The sequence below is a fragment of the Mytilus galloprovincialis genome, chromosome 1 (genome assembly GCF_965363235.1).
Source record: "Mytilus galloprovincialis chromosome 1, xbMytGall1.hap1.1, whole genome shotgun sequence".
In the NCBI taxonomy this organism is placed as follows: Eukaryota; Metazoa; Mollusca; class Bivalvia; order Mytilida; family Mytilidae; genus Mytilus; species Mytilus galloprovincialis.
Window position 1 is genome coordinate 99,693,354 of NC_134838.1, and position 16,397 is coordinate 99,709,750.

The following is a 16,397-nucleotide window of genomic DNA, read 5'->3' on the forward strand; positions in this document are numbered from 1 at the left end:
TACAATGAAAATTAATGCCACCACTCTTTGAAATTGCAAAAATATCAGTTTTAATTTAAAGGGGCACTAACTGTCAAATTCATGGTCACTGATTTGACTTAAATTCTCATATTTGATTTATAACAATGTAAAACATTTATCCAAACTATTAAAAGTCTAAAATAAACAGTTTACAGAGCATGGGTAGATAATATATAGGTTCGTTTTGTGTGTATTTTAGTCCAGACGCCATCTAATTACCTATCGATTTGACCTCAGATGACCATATAAGCGATGTAAACATAAATAAAGATATGAATAGATTAAACCAACACGTGCAATTGGATTTTTATAGGTCTATTTGATTTTATTTTATAGATTAAAAATAGATGTTTCTCATTGTTTTTAACCGTATAAGAATGATTTTATGTGCATCGAATTAGTAATCAAATGATTTACCGTAGGTTCACTTTCATTGTTGACATTTTTTTTCTTTAAATAACCAGTACACATACAAAGCATGCGTTGTCAATCTCTAGCTAGGGGTTAAATTGAAGTTCACATGAATACGGATTTAAAGAGGTCGACTCATTCACTTGCAAGTGAATTACTAATTATCAATGTTTCTTAGTGTAATTTGACAAAATTGAACCTTTTTGGCTGCAAAAAGCGAATCGTTATTTCACTATTTCTCTTTCATTATTGATTGAACAGAAAAAAATCAAACTTTAGATTTTTATGCAGTTAAGCTGCATTATGCGAGCACCCTAGATTTGTGTTCTACCCAATAAATCCTGAAATACTTGCCATTGTTATTATCTAGCTTGTTACTATGTTATATATAACTAATTGAACACTTTTTTAATACTTTTTATTTTGGATTACAAAAAAAAATGACCAGAAAAACCTTAAATGATCGTCGATTTATCCAAAAGTTTTAAAGTTACACATAGGAAGTAGTGCTTATTAAAAATCCTTGTGTAGTTCATTATGACTTGTGCTTTTAGCCAAGATGTCAAAGAACAATTGTATGAAATATTTAATCGCCGAAAATCTCTGAAGACAAGCAGTTTAGATTTCCCAAATGACAAAAGTCGTAGGAATATTGTTTGTCATCAATACGTAGTACAACTACGTCAGTAGTCTATTATATAATTCAACTGTTCATGCTGTTGGCGGCAATTTCAAATTAGAAAAAGAAATTTTCGTAGCTTTTCAATTTGGAGGCAGGTGTGCAAATTAGCGGTGTTCCGAGACCTTCCACTTTTGCAAGCGGAATTTCGACTAGGATAGTTGGTTTCTAGCTACGCCCGACGTAGTCGCCTTACATTTGAAAGAAAATAAGAAATTACTTTGCAAACCTTTTCACCATGTTCACCAAAGTCTCCAATTAAACGAGCTAAAAACTTATTTTTATCATTATTATTCATGACGGCGATGTTCATTTTGTTCAACCGCTAGCTTTATACAGAAAATCGCCGACAAATATTGTATAAATTCGAGTAAAATCATATCTGATTGACAAAAACAACATTGTAAACACATAACAATGGCGGCCGTGAAGACATAATTTTACAAAATCGGATCCGATTCCGGAAGCGGATAAGGGTAATTCCGTGTTTGACGATCATTTACAAAATAAATCCAAGCAGGTGAAAAAATACATCTATGCATGGTAAATGAATATAAACACTAGTATTGTAAACCAAAAGATATATGTAAAAGAAAGAAAAAGCAGAAAAATATTTTATTCAGAAACTAAAAATTACTTTTTGATAAATTTTAATTTAAAAATCCAATACAACGTGACAGCTGGGAACAGTATATCTAACAATATACATGTTCATGGTCACAGTCTAAATTTTCTTTATAAATGATAAATGATGATAATGCATGTGAGATGCTTTTAAAGTGTAAACATATGACTGCAATTTCGAGGGGTTATTTGTTTTTTCTCAATTTTGAAGGGTCAATTAAAGTAGCTGAAAGTTTCATTCTTTATTTTCACAAATAATGCAACTATATTATATATACCTTAATGTAAGTAAATCATATGATATACAGGTGGCATTCTTTGGGCCACTCTACCCCCTCCTGTTTGATAACTTGGAAACGGTCGAGCTCCCCACCCCTAAACCATATGAGGGGCAGATCCAGGATTTTAGGTTAGGAGGGGCGCAAACTTAAATTTTCGCCGAGCAGAGCGAGGCTAAAAAAAAATTGAGGTAAAATTATCGGAATTTTCTTTATTAAGCTGAGAACAACCCATGCTTTGCAAATTTAAGGGGGGTACAAGCCCGCAACCCTCCCCCGTCTGAATCCGCCCCTGCATATATTCAAGTATAGGACAATATAATAAATAAAAAATGAAATATAGGGGGAGTCCCTGGAGTTACCCCTGTTTGAGAACTTGGAAACGGTTGAGATCCACACCCCTTAACCATATATATTCATGTTTGTGACAATATGAAAAATCAAATGAAATATAGGAAGAGTCGCTAGGGGTCACCCCACCCCTCCTGTTTTAGAATTTAAAAATGGTCGAGATCCCCATCCCTAAACCATATATATTCATGTATGGGACAATATAACAAATCAGATGAAAGATAGGGGGAGTCCCTGAGGTCACTGTTCACCCTCCTGTTTGAGAACTTGGAAATGGTCAAGATCCTTACCCCTAAACCATATATACTCATGTATGGGACAATATAACAAATCAAATGAAATATAAGGGAAGTCCCTGTGGTCATCCCAACCCTCCTGTTTGAGAACTTGGAAACGGTCGAGATCCCCACACCAAAACAATATATATTCATGTATGGATCAATATAACTAATTAAATGAAATATAGGGGGAGTCCCTTGGGTCACCCTACCCTTCCTGTTTGAGAACTTGGAAACCAATGAGATCCCCACTCCTAAACCATATATATTCATGTATGGGACAATATAACAAATAAAATGAAATGTAGGGGAAGTCCCTAGGGTCACCCTACCCCCAGTGGCGGATCCAGAAATTTTCATAAGTGGGGCCAACTGTCTGACCTAAGAGGGGCCCGCTCCAGTGATTCCCTATATAAGCAACCAAATTTTTTCCCAAAAAGGGGGGGGGGGGGGGGGCGGGCCCCCTGCCCCTTAAATCCTCTGCCTACCCCTACCTGTTTGAGAACTTGAAAACCGTTGAGATCCCCACCCCTTAATTATATATATTCATATGTATGGGACAAAATAACAAATCATTTACATTTACTATGGGCAAGTCAGTCAGACCTCATCTTTGATCCTTGTTGTAGTGAACATTTGTCTGATTCGTGTCTCATAACTTTTGTACTATAGAACACAAACTCAGTTTTCTTTCCAGGGAAACCAGTCCATTCATACTATTACATGTTCATACTACGTCAAATTGAACTTCTAGCAGTCAAATAAAACCAAGGTTAACTACCAAGTAGAACAACTGCAATCATTGGGAATTTGTACCACTGCAGACTCACCATAAAAAATATACATTGATCTATGCATTGCTTTTGAAACCTTGATAACATATAAATTATTTGCCTTAATAAATAAATCATTAGATAAACATGAATGTACTATATATGAATGTTTAATGTTGAGGCAACATTGCCACAGTTTTCATAATTACGGTTGCCTTGGTTTTTGGTTAACTGCCTTCAGAGCTTACAGCGCTTTGATTTATATATCTCGTAGCTAGTGCCCCTTTAATAAAATCAAGCAAGCAAATTAGTGTTTTATCATGCAGCTGTATTTGAGAACCAGAAAGTGTATTTTAAATGGTTAAGAAATAAGCATAATTTATATCATGGATTTCATTTTTTGTCAGGTTTGCTGGAGAATTTTTTGGTCAGATGCTTGTGAAGCTAGGAGATACTATACATGTAGGATGTAGAATGTTGACTTCTCTCAATGGGAAAACTGAAATGGAAAACTCTGTAACCTGGAATAGAGGGAGTAAATCTAAAACAACTTTAGCCAACTATACTGCAACTGTTACAAGCAAAAACATTGATGGAAATTATAATGCAATCCATATCAAGTAAATAACATACGTATTTGTGTAATTTACATATTGTACAAAAGTGACTTTTCATTCTCTTATGACACTATATTTTTGATAAGTGTCAAAACTGAGACAAAAGAACCACTTACTTATAGCTGTTTTACTACTCATAAGGGTAGAACACATGTTTCAATCTGATGTATTACATTATATTCTACCGTCAGAATCATTTTTATTAAGAAATTTTAGAAAATCAAGTTAAGGTGGTACCTAACACTACAGGGAGATAACTGTAAAATCAGCTAAACGTTTTAATAACATTGAGTTGTGAAGGCAATATTAAGCTTCTCAATGATCAAAATTAGTGTTTGTCAAACTGCTATATAACCAGTGTAATTTTTGAAAAATGACACTTTCAGCGGCATGTTTCTATACTAGTGAACTGAACTTCCATTACATTTCTTTGCCTACCGCGCTTGGTTCGTATTTACTTTCCATTACATTTCTCCGTCTACCGCTCTTGGTTTCATATTTACTATTTTACATTTAAACTGGAATTTGCTTTTATTATGATTTCTGTGTAGTAATCAACCGGGAACCAGTTTACATACCTCCGGTCTAGCCTGGCATCCGGCCCAATCTAGCTGCGCATCGTAACAAGATTAGCCAGAACACCAGGCTAACCTCCGGTCCTTCTTATTACCAAAAAGATCGAAGTGTAACAACCAATGTTGTTAAGATACTCATTAATCTATTTTTATAACTTTATTGATTATGTGAAGTAAAACTAAAACATTGTTAAAACATTAAAAATCTATAATTAATCGGGGAAAACTTGATAGTCTTTTCTTTTTAAAAACCACTGCCTTTTTTTATAAGAAAATATAATGTGTCCGTGTTGGTACACTTTCTATTGGTTATAAGACAGATCGAAGTACCAGACATCTGACTCAATCTTTGTTTACAAAGTTACAACAGTAGAGTCTGTAACAGACTGTATCTGTATGACATGTGCATTGAAATGTGCATAAATTGTCGATATCGATGCTGGCTTTAATACAACAGTTTTATTGGCGGGGTGGGATCGTTCGCCCTGATAGTCGCAATCACTATCTTACGGAATTCTAGTCAAATCGGCACTTGGTTAAATCGGCATCTAGTCAAATTGGCACCTGGTTAAATCGGCACTTGATATAGTCAATTCGGCACCCATGTTAGATTTGTTTAATATATATTTTAACAGTATTTTAAGCAAAAACAGTAAAAATAAGGAATGGGTTGTCCAGAAATTTTACAGTATTTACCCAAGAAAAGGTAGATAAGGAAGGGGTTGGCCAGAAATATTAACCTAATTTTATCATGATTATTCACATTTTTAAAGGTTGAATTATTTATATTTATTATTGGATGCCTAATTGACTTTAAATAGGTGCCGATTTGACTAGATGTCGATTTAACCAGGTGCCGATTTGACTTGTACCATATTATTAAGGCCCTAAAGTGAGTTTGAATATTGTACGGTGTTTTACTTGGCGGAATGTCAATACACTCACAGTAAGAGTTATTCTTTACTTGCTTTTCCACAATAATTGTTTCGTGGTATTCTTTGAATTTCTCGGCAGTTATGGTTCTCTTCGGACATGCTTTTAAGGGGAATTCGTCTGGTTCAATAGCGTGAATCAGCCCCTCAACTTCTTTGTACATAAATACTAACTTTGGCTTGATTCTTTTGTTCGTCCTTGTCTGGAGATCTTGTTGTAGTTCCAGTTTGGCAAGCATTTTGGAGACTTATCCATCCTCTTTTGACTTGTAATCTCTGGTGATAAATATTGCCGCTTGACATGTTTATTTTTGTTACCGGGTAGGGGTCGCATACGATGGCTCCATATTTAATTATGAGATCAATTCCTAAAGGTCTAGTTCATTATCCAATCTGACACAAATTTCAATAACTGGAATGCCACCCAAGTTGAATATATGGTGACCCACTATATTAAACAGCATAATTACTTGGGATTGTGTTTAATACCATGATGGTTCAATGGCATAAACTTAAATGGAGACAAAATTTAACATGAAAGATTGTGGATTAGTGTAAAATAAAAAAAAACTAGCTTACTATAATATATGGTTAAAGAATGAATATCAAATTATATGGGTCATGGGCAGAGTTGTTATAAAATATCAATATGGCAGAGAAGTGGTTTCAAGTTTCATATAAAGGGACCTGACTGACATGAAATAAAAAAATCAAAAAAGTATCCCTATTTGTCTAATCTTCAATGTGAAATAAAACAAGTATAACAATATTGTGTAAATCTAAAGAAATAGAATTTGCTTCAAGTAACAGAAATAACTACATTTATGTATGTCACTAGTAACTTATTTAATGAGTATGTGGGTAATTAGTCCTATAACATATGACCTCAGGAGCATTATTTACTATTTCTATTTACTGTTCTGATAATTTTTTTTTTACTATCAATGTGTCACACTTCGCATTCAGAAATTAAAAAAAAAATGAAAATATCAGTATAAAAACGTTAAAAATTGAATAAGAATGCGAAGTCATATGTTTATAGGACTAGTGGGGTATAAGAGCTTATTACAACAGGCTCTTCATAATCATTTGGTTTGAAAGGATACTAGTAGTCTGTATCCTTGAATTAGAAAAATGTAATTGGAAGAAAAAAAAATACACATTAATTAGAATACTTTAGATCATTCAGGTAGTCTTTATTTAGTACGTACAAAAGAACAGCAAGTAGTCATTGGATATTGTAGATCATATAAATAGTCTTGACCTATTTATTAGTACAAAAGAACAGCTAGTAATCATTGGATATTGTATATCATTCCAGTATTCTTGACCTATTTATCTGTACAAAAAAAAAAAAAAAACAGTAGTCATTGGATACTGTAGATCATTCAGGTAGTCTTGACCTATTTATTTGTACAAAAAAAACATGCCAGTAGTCATTGGATACTGTAGATCATTTAGGTAGTCTTGACTCTTGACCTATTCATTTGTATTAAAAAAAAAAACAGTCAGTTGTCATCTTCACTTCACACACTCATATATATATATATGAATATCAATTATATGCTTACGAGACATGTTGCAATGTTCAACTTATCATGGTATGTGAAAATCAAGACTTGCATAAAAAATATCCCAATATTAGAGGCAGTGGCGTCATTTTTTCTCAGAGATTTCAGCTCTTTGATTCTGATAAAATGGTTGGTTCAAATTTTTTGAAATTTTGATATTTTTGTCAAAGGGTCAAAGTAAATACTTTGTCAAAATTTTATGAAAATTAAACGAGCCAAATAAATTTTAGCGAAGGTGTTGGGTACCACCTTAACTAAGTCAAATAAATATTTGGAAAATAAAGGTCTGTTTTTTTTTTTGGGGATCCTTACTTTCTAACTGAAAACAATGAATTCTTGTTATTTTTTTTCAATAGGAGTGGTTTACATCATCTCTATGACGACTGGACAGAAATACCAGCAGATCCAAAAGTACAAAGAACAATGAAAAAATGTTCTGGTGCCCTGTTAATGCTGCTGTCAGGAAACAGAGTCTGTATGGAGTTTGACTACCCAGATGTCGCTGATTCTACAACACATCCATACTTTCCTTTGTCTGGACCATTTAGTGTCGACATAGACGTGTCTAGGGCTGATAAGTACGTTGTTTTAAATATTTGGTATGGCAGTACAAATTCAGTTGAATATAAGAAAAAAACATTAATTTTTTGGACTACCATATATGATATTTAAAATATAATTTAAAAAGTGATGGGTTTGAATTTTGTCTAGTTTACTATGAGGCTTACTCTGACACATACGCATACATCCAACTTACATGAGCCAGAACTCCAAGGTCTGCATTTTAACATTTACTTGCAATAAAATTATTGAAGGTTATGTAGATAACCAACTGCAAAGGAATGTTTATGCTCTTGATTAACTTTCCATCTTTTTATCTGTCACATGTTACATAAAGGATTTAGTAACCACTTTGCGATGCACATGTTCGAAGCAAACTTTTAAAGTCTCCTCTCCTCCTTTTACCAATAGTCAAGAAAAGAAAACTTTTTTAATGTTATGACGAAAAATGTTCAAAAGCAAGAAAAATCTCCTATTTAAAACTTTATTCTTTGACTCTGATATAGATAATTGATTTGAGAGAGTACTTTAAAGTAGTTTGAGTGACACGAGGTGTTTCAAGCATAGTTTTACGTCTAAACTTTTTCATTTACGATTGTCTAGAAAAAAAAACTATGCAAAAGGTTGGGAATAACCCCTCGAATTTGAGTAACACTTCAATGTAATGACTACACCTTGAATGAGGGATCAATTTCAACTTGATAAAAGCTTTTGTTTTGTTGTAAAAAACACTTCTTAGTAAAAAAGTACACATATTTTTCTTTTGAAGAAACTTTCCCAAAGAACTGTACATTTTTCTGGTTTAACATTGTATATGGTCAAAACATGTCCAAGAATTTTGTTACATTCTGTGACTTATATCTTCTTTATTACTAAAAGAAAATGGCCCTCTTTTTTAGAAAAGTTGTTCAAAATATAATGAATTTTCCCCCTTTTAAGTAAAAATAAGTTCTTTTTAAAAGTAAATGTTTAGTGTTTATTCATTACAATGTAGACTCAAAGATAAGTTTGAGAGAATAATCATAGACAAAATCTTACTTAAAAGGGAGGTGTAGAAAACAAATGAAAACTTTTAACGCAAAATATATTTATGTTACGTGGCGAAAAAATATATTGTTTTCGGGAAAGAGGGCGAAAAAAATAATTGACCATGGGGAACCCCTGATGATAGCCAATGATATAACTATCCACCAGAGTTCTAATGAAGTGGATATAGGCAATGATATGCCACCGTATGGAATTCATGTAAATTCAGAAATAATTGCGTGCATTTATTTTTGGAATTTTGTCATTTTAGACTTAAATTCAATTTTTAATTTTTTGCGATATCAAGAAAAATCTTGTTTAATTCATACTTAAAAATTCAAAATGGGAGTTTATATTAATGCGATTATCACCCTGTCGTATTTTTCATAATAATAAAAAACCTCTCAATAATTTCTGAATTTACAGTAGTCTACTATAAAAGGCCCTGACATGAAAAAAAAAAGAAATGATTCAAAATGGAAAACAAAGGACCTAACTTTTGATTAAACAATTTATGAAAAACAATATGACTGACATAAACCAACGAGAAGTCTTTCTACAGATGTCTTGTTTATTCTCAGGGACATGAAAGAATACCTCGTAGAAATGACATATTCGATAACTAATGGTACTACAGGACCAAGAACAAATTATCATCTTACTTATTCAGCTCAAGGTATGCTATACATCCATCACAAAACAAATAGATGCTGTTAATTTTTTATCAATTCTTAAATTTCTTAAATTATTTGAAAACTGATCTAAATGATTAAATGCAAAGTTTTCCTCTTTACTCTGATGGAAGTTACTAACTTTTAAATCTTAATTATTTTAAAATTGTGGGAATTTTGAAAGAATGTTAATAGAGTTATCAAACCTGCCTCTTATTTGACAGTCAGTATCTTGTTTAGAAATGAACTGTAGCTAACATAAATTAGTCCATACATATTCTTGTACTTTCGGACAATATTAAAATGTATTTGTCTTTTTTCAGGATCCAAACTAAAGAGACAGATCAATGTTGATATAGATCAGAGTTTGGTAGAGGACAGCACTGTAGCTAAGTTAGATATGCCAGAAACAGGATTACATCTAGATTATGTTAATAAAGATATTAAACAAACAGACACTGAGAAAAAAGACATTAAATCCAATAAACTGACTGACTTTCATCTACAAATAAAAGGTCTTACATTACTGAAAACCAAATTTCAGGTATAGTTCTATAGTTTTTAGGACAAAAAACATATTATACACATTATATATTCTTCTTCAATAACCTTTATAACTTACATTTAAGGTCAAATGTTTTGAAAGCCAACGTTCTGTACATCATTCATTTTATATTCAGTGTATATGCAATTGCTTGGTGTTTCATAATGTACCGGAAGGTGCACTTTCCTAAATAAGAAATTGATAATTACCAGTATGCACCTTTACACAAAATTGGATGTTCATACATTTTGTCAATGAAATCTATGCAATGAACTTTTCAATCCATCACAGATATTGGACAAGTCATTTTTGCCTTGATTATAACTGGTCAAATATTGAAAAGTTCATTCAACCTTCAAGTGTCTTCATAAGAAGAAATGCAACTATGCAAGTTCCCTTGGTTTAGTTGTCAAGGGGAATCTGTAATGATATATTTGATATATATTTATATTTATCTAATTGAAGATTAATGAAACTACTACAGAGGAGGTAATATTTGATCCAAAACAAGGAAAGGAAGTTAAAGGAAATAGAAGTCACATAGAAACATCAGTATCTTTTGCTGTACCTTACACTAGTTTAGATGTCAACTTTGAAAATCTAAGCCAGAAACTCAGCTCACACATTTTTACTAAATTCCATGTAAAATATTATTGGTAAGTTGTTACAGCAGAAACTATTCAAGTGTTAACCAGTTTTCTTGCAATTGGTAATTTTTGACAGTGTATGCTAACAAAAGTCAATCAATTTTGTGGCCATTAAATTTTATTTCTTCTTTCAAGGAAGACTAAATGCCAAATAGCTTTTTTTGTGTTATAAAGGCAGTATAAAACAAACATCAATCAAATATTGAACAGATGAAAGGTTGATTTATATGAATTAACCTTTGATTTACAAAATGTCTTGCATAAAACAACTAATAAATTTTATAGAATTGAAAAACTAGTTAATTTCGTTTGCATATAATGTTTTTTTCTGTCAATATTTTGAATGTTGTCTAGAAAAGTTATTTGCACTATTCTGTTATTTTCAGTTCAAAGAATCTCCCTGCCTTGTACCTTCTACACATTCAACCAAAACTAGCTGCCGCCAACCATGATGTAAGTGAGATAGAGTTTGTCAACAATGTTGCTATGGGGTACCTGACAGGAAACAATAGATTGTGGTCTGCTGAAGACAGCATGTATTTATCTTATCCAGGTATATATACTATTATCTGTTGAATTTTTTATGCTCTAATAGGGGCATTATGTTCTCTGGTCTGTGCATCTGTTTGTCCGTTCGTTTTTTCGTTAGTTTGTCCGTCTGTATGTTTGTACGTCTGTCCTTCTTCATGTTAAAGTTTTGGTCACGGTAGCTTTTGATGAAGTTGAAGTCCAATCAACTTGAAACTTAGTACACTTGTTCACTATGATATAATCTTTCAAATTTAATGCCAAATTAGAGTTTAGATCCCAATTTCACAGTCCACTGAACATAGAAAATGAAAGTGCGAGTTTGGGATCTGTGTACTATGGACACATTTTTGTTTTTATCTAAAATGGTTGAATAGTGCATCATTTTTAGCTCACCTGGCCCGAAGGTCCAAGTGAGCTTTTCCCATCACTTTGCGTCCGTCGTCCGGCGTCCGTCGTCCTGCGTCCGTCGTCGTCCGTCGTCGTCCTGCGTCCGTCGTCGTTAACTTTTACAAAAATCTTCTCCTCTGAAACTACTAAGCCAAATTTAATCAAACTTGGCCACAATCATCATTGGGGTATCTAGTTTAAAAAATGTGTCCGGTGACCCCGCCAACCAACCAAGATGGCCGCCATGGCTAAAAATAGAACATAGGGGTAAAATGCAGTTTTTGGCTTATAACTCAAAAACCAAAGCATTTAGAGCAAATCTGACATGGGGTAAAATTGTTTATCAGGTCAAGATCTATCTGCCCAGAAATTTTCAGATGAATCGGACAACCCGTTGATGGGTTGCTGCCCCTGAATTGGTAATTTTATGGAAATTTTGCTGCTTTGGTTATTATCTTGAATATTATTATAGATAGAGATAAACTGTAAAGAGCAATAATGTTCAGCAAAGTAAGATTTACAAATAAGTCAGCATGACCAAAATGGTCAGTTGACCCCTTAAGGAGTTATTGCCCTTTATAGTCAATTTTTAACCATTTTTCGTAAATCTTAGTAATCTTTTACAAAAATCTTCTCCTCTGAAACTACTGGGCTAAATTAATCCAAACTTGGCCACAATCATCTTTGGGGTATGTAGTTTAAAAAATGTGTCCGGTGACCCGGCCATCCAACCAAGATGGCTGCCACGGCTAAATATAGGACATAGCGGTAAAATGCAGTTTTTGGCTTATAACTCAAAAATCAAAGCATTTAGAGCAAATCTGACATGGGGTAAAATTGTTTATCAGGTCAAGATCTATCTGCCCAGAAATTTTCAGATGAATCGGACAACCCGTTGATGGGTTGCTGCTCCTGAATTGGTAATTTTATGGAAATTTTGCTGTTTTTGGTTATTATCTTGAATATTATTATAGATAGAGATAAACTGTAAACAGCAATAATGTTCAGCAAAGTAAGATTTACAAATAAGTCAACATGACTGAAATGGTCAGTTGACCCCTTAAGGAGTTATTGCCCTTTATAGTCAATTTTTAACCATTTTTCGTAAATCTTAGTGATCTTTTACAAAAATCTTCTCCTCTGAAACTACTGGGCTAAATTAATCCAAACTTGGCCACAATCATCTTTGGGGTATGTAGTTTAAAAAATGTGTCCGGTGACCTGGCCATCCAACCAAGATGGCTGCCACGGCTAAATATAGGACATAGGGGTAAAATGCAGTTTTTGGCTTATAACTCAAAAATCAAAGCATTTAGAGCAAATCTGACGGAGTGAAATTGTTTATCATGTCAAGATCTATCTGCCCTGAAATTTTAAGATGGATCCGACAACCGGTTGATGGGTTGCTGCCCCATAATTGGTAATTTTAAGAAAATTTTGACGTTTTTTGTTATTATCTTGAATATTATTATAGATAGAGATAAACTGTAAACAGCAATAATGTACAGCAAAGTAAGACCTAAAGATAAGTCAAACATGACAAAAATGGTCAGTTGACCCCCTAAGGAGTTATTGTCCTTTATAGTCAATTTTTAACAATTTTCATAAAATTTGTAAATTTTTACTAACATTTTCCACTGAAACTACTGGGCCAAGATCATTATAGATAGAGATAATTGTAAGGAGCAAGAATGTTCAGTAAAGTAAGATGTACAAACACATCACCATCACCTAAACACAATTTTGTCATGAATCCATCTGCTTCCTTTGTTTAATAATCACATATACCAAGGTGAGCGACACAGGCTCTTTAGAGCCTCTAGTTTGTATGTATCTTCTTATGAACCAATTCATACATTTTTTTCTGGAAATTTCTGGGATATTTTTTGGACATTATGCAATAACCTAATACAGGTAATCTTATGGATATAATATCATTTTATTTTTCCTATTTTGTTATTTTCAGGGATTGCAAATATATACACAGTGTTTTTTTTGTAGAATAAATCTATTTTTGTTTTGCATATGAGGTAAAATTAGGGAAATTAATACTTTGAATGTAATAATTCTTGAATTTTTATCTGTCATGCTTTTTTTTCTGAGAATTTTTCATTTTCTTTTCTATAGGACAAAACTTTACATTATCTAATGAAATGGTAGCTAACAATACACATGCCCACAGGAAAACAGTTATAACATACATTGGGTCTGCAGACAAGCAGGTAACATATTTTTATGTTATTTAGAGGATATGATGTTGGATATTTAATAGCTTCTGTTTTATTTATTCACAAGTGTTAGCTGTGATTTAGAGCAAAACAAACAACCATCAGTCAGGCAATATCAGGATAATATTTTTAAAAAGAAGCAAAAGATACCAAAGGGATATTCAAACATATAAGTTAAAAATAATCTCAGCCATGGCAAAAAAAAAAAAGACAAACAAACAGTACACAAGACACAAAACACGATAGAGTTGAAATTGAGATTGACATATTAAAATATGAAATGAAAAGTAGAAATATTTTTGAGGACTTTAAAAAATCCATTTTAAAATTCTTTTATCTTTAACCTCTTTCATTACAGCTAATAATTTGGATGATATTGACAAATTTTTGTGTTACAGGAAGTAATAGAAATGAATGCTCATGTTAGAAATGAAAGTGACAGCACCAGCCAGCACTTCTGTTATGACATGATTATAGAACAAAAAGATAGATATGATATTCATTTTAAAGGTCATCTCCTTGGTAGCCTCAGAAAGAAGCTGTTTCTTTTAACAGATATTCACTTTAAGCATAAGGTAATAAAAATTCCATTTCTATTTCATATTTCTTTATTTTGATTGAATTAAATTCAAAACAGAATTACTTAAAATTCAAAATTGTTCCTGATAAGATGAGTCTTTGAAATTTCTAATAGCAGTTTAAATATAACAGTTTCAATATTATGATATCCCTCAATTTCAGAAATTACTCCCAAACTCTTAATAATTTTTCCAAATCGTCACCATGTAATGCTGTTGTGCAACTCCTATATCATTTCTTTTTTCAATCTAAATGCTTTTAAGGTTTATCTTAGCTAATAATATAGACTTTTGAATTATTCTTTTTGGATACCCATTGTGTATATTTTACTCCTTCAATACTGATTATTAGAAGATCTGTCTTTAATTCTGATTAATAAAATATATTTAATTCAGCCAGGGAGTGAGAATGGTATCAAAAGAAGCCCAGAGGAACTTACTGACCTGAAGAAAAGCAATGGAAAAACCTGCAGTATCTTTGAACTGGATGAATGGGAAATTCATGTAAACTTAACAGTGGATGCCAAACCAATATTTGTCCTTGGACTACGGAGACCAAAAGGATTAGAGTTTGTTTGGCACTTAGATGTACTTTATCCAGATTGTAAGAATGAAGAAGCACAGATCATATCTGATGGAGCTATTGGAAGTCATCTACAAAATCAATTGACCGATTTCAGGTTGATAACTATGTGTATAAAAAAAATAAGGAAGATGGGGTATGATTGCCTGTAAGACAAATTTACCTAAAATACCAAATGACTTGAAAGTTAACATGCAACCATTGGTCACTTTACTGCCTTCAACTGTGAGCAAAACCATGTGTATAGCTAGCTTTAAAAGGCCCTGGCATGGCAAATGAAAAAAAAAATCAGATGAGAAAAACTATCTTCAAATAAAGCATACTATATATCTTTTTATAACTTTGCATAAAGTCGGTTTCTATCCGGAAAAAAATTTAAGAACTCTTTTTATTTTTAAAGTGAAGAAAGTAATAAAATCCTATTTTTATTATTTCAGATACTGGTTAAGAAGCACATTTAGCTTGATATCACCTGTACAAACAGAATCTAAAGACTATGACATGGATTTTAACATAGAATACCTGTGGCATGATCATAGCAACTACAAGTTATTATATCATGGACCAAACTTAAATACATCGTATATTATCAACTTTGAGAGGTTCCCTGACAAATCTGGAGAGATTAATGTTAAATGTCATATGGATTCACCTTTGAAACTGCTCAATTTTGATTATGCAGGTATATCTACATTATAAATATCTTAAATTTTGCTTTCACCCAATTAACCAAATCAGTCTAGGTATAGTTAGGTTTCTCCTAAGTGTTAGAGGTTGATCCTAGATTAGTGTATATCTGATGAAGCTACAACATGAAAAGCCCTATATGGACTTGTTCTTTTCATTTTTTAGTAAAACTTTATAACTTAAAGTTGGTATTTTTGTACTTTTCTGAGCTAAGCATTCAACATTTGAGAATATAAACAGACTGGTCATCTCAGAGAAGAATTAATGTTTCTGAGTAGGTCAATATGTCTTCCATACAGACTTATATTACCTTTTAAGATGGTATGGTAAAAATCGTGCCCATGGCATAGGTTTAGTTCAAAACAAAGGGATATTTACATCTTATGACAAGTAATGGTCCTTATATATGTTTGAAATATTTGTGACTTGACATAACCAGGATCAGTTGTAATGAGACATTGAGCATGATGATGCCTTGCATGTCCAATTTCAAAATGTTATCAAGTGTTAGTGCCAATAAATTAACATTTCCAAAGGAGAAGGTACTACAAAAAGCACTTTTAGACCCCTTTAACTTGAATAAAAAATATATATACTGTGGAATTATTATTCATGGGATACCAATTTTCTTGAATTTAATTGGTAAAGAGGAACCATGCATTTAATGTTCAACGAAGTGCAAATTTGTTATTGACTTGTATGTAGATGTTGTTATAGACTTGTATGTAGATGTTGTTACAGACTTGTATGCAGATGTTGTTATAGACTTGTATGTAGATGTTGTTATAGACTTGTATGTAGATGTTGTTATAGACTTGTATGCAGATGTTGTTATAGACTTGTA

General features: G+C 32.5%; 1 protein-coding gene across 2 annotated transcripts in view; it reads left to right on the forward strand.

The window, feature by feature from the left end:
• The window catches only part of LOC143047139 (uncharacterized), a 74,415-nt gene that overhangs the window by 35,073 nt on the left and 22,945 nt on the right, over positions 1–16,397 (forward strand). For both annotated transcript variants that reach the window (XM_076220092.1, XM_076220101.1), the window contains exons 19-28: positions 3,823–4,035; positions 7,467–7,688; positions 9,279–9,373; positions 9,692–9,912; positions 10,378–10,568; positions 10,946–11,112; positions 13,605–13,699; positions 14,104–14,280; positions 14,680–14,963; positions 15,304–15,548. In XM_076220092.1, the coding sequence (XP_076076207.1) occupies positions 3,823–4,035; positions 7,467–7,688; positions 9,279–9,373; positions 9,692–9,912; positions 10,378–10,568; positions 10,946–11,112; positions 13,605–13,699; positions 14,104–14,280; positions 14,680–14,963; positions 15,304–15,548 (1,910 nt within the window). The remainder of the gene's footprint in view (positions 1–3,822; positions 4,036–7,466; positions 7,689–9,278; positions 9,374–9,691; positions 9,913–10,377; positions 10,569–10,945; positions 11,113–13,604; positions 13,700–14,103; positions 14,281–14,679; positions 14,964–15,303; positions 15,549–16,397) is intronic.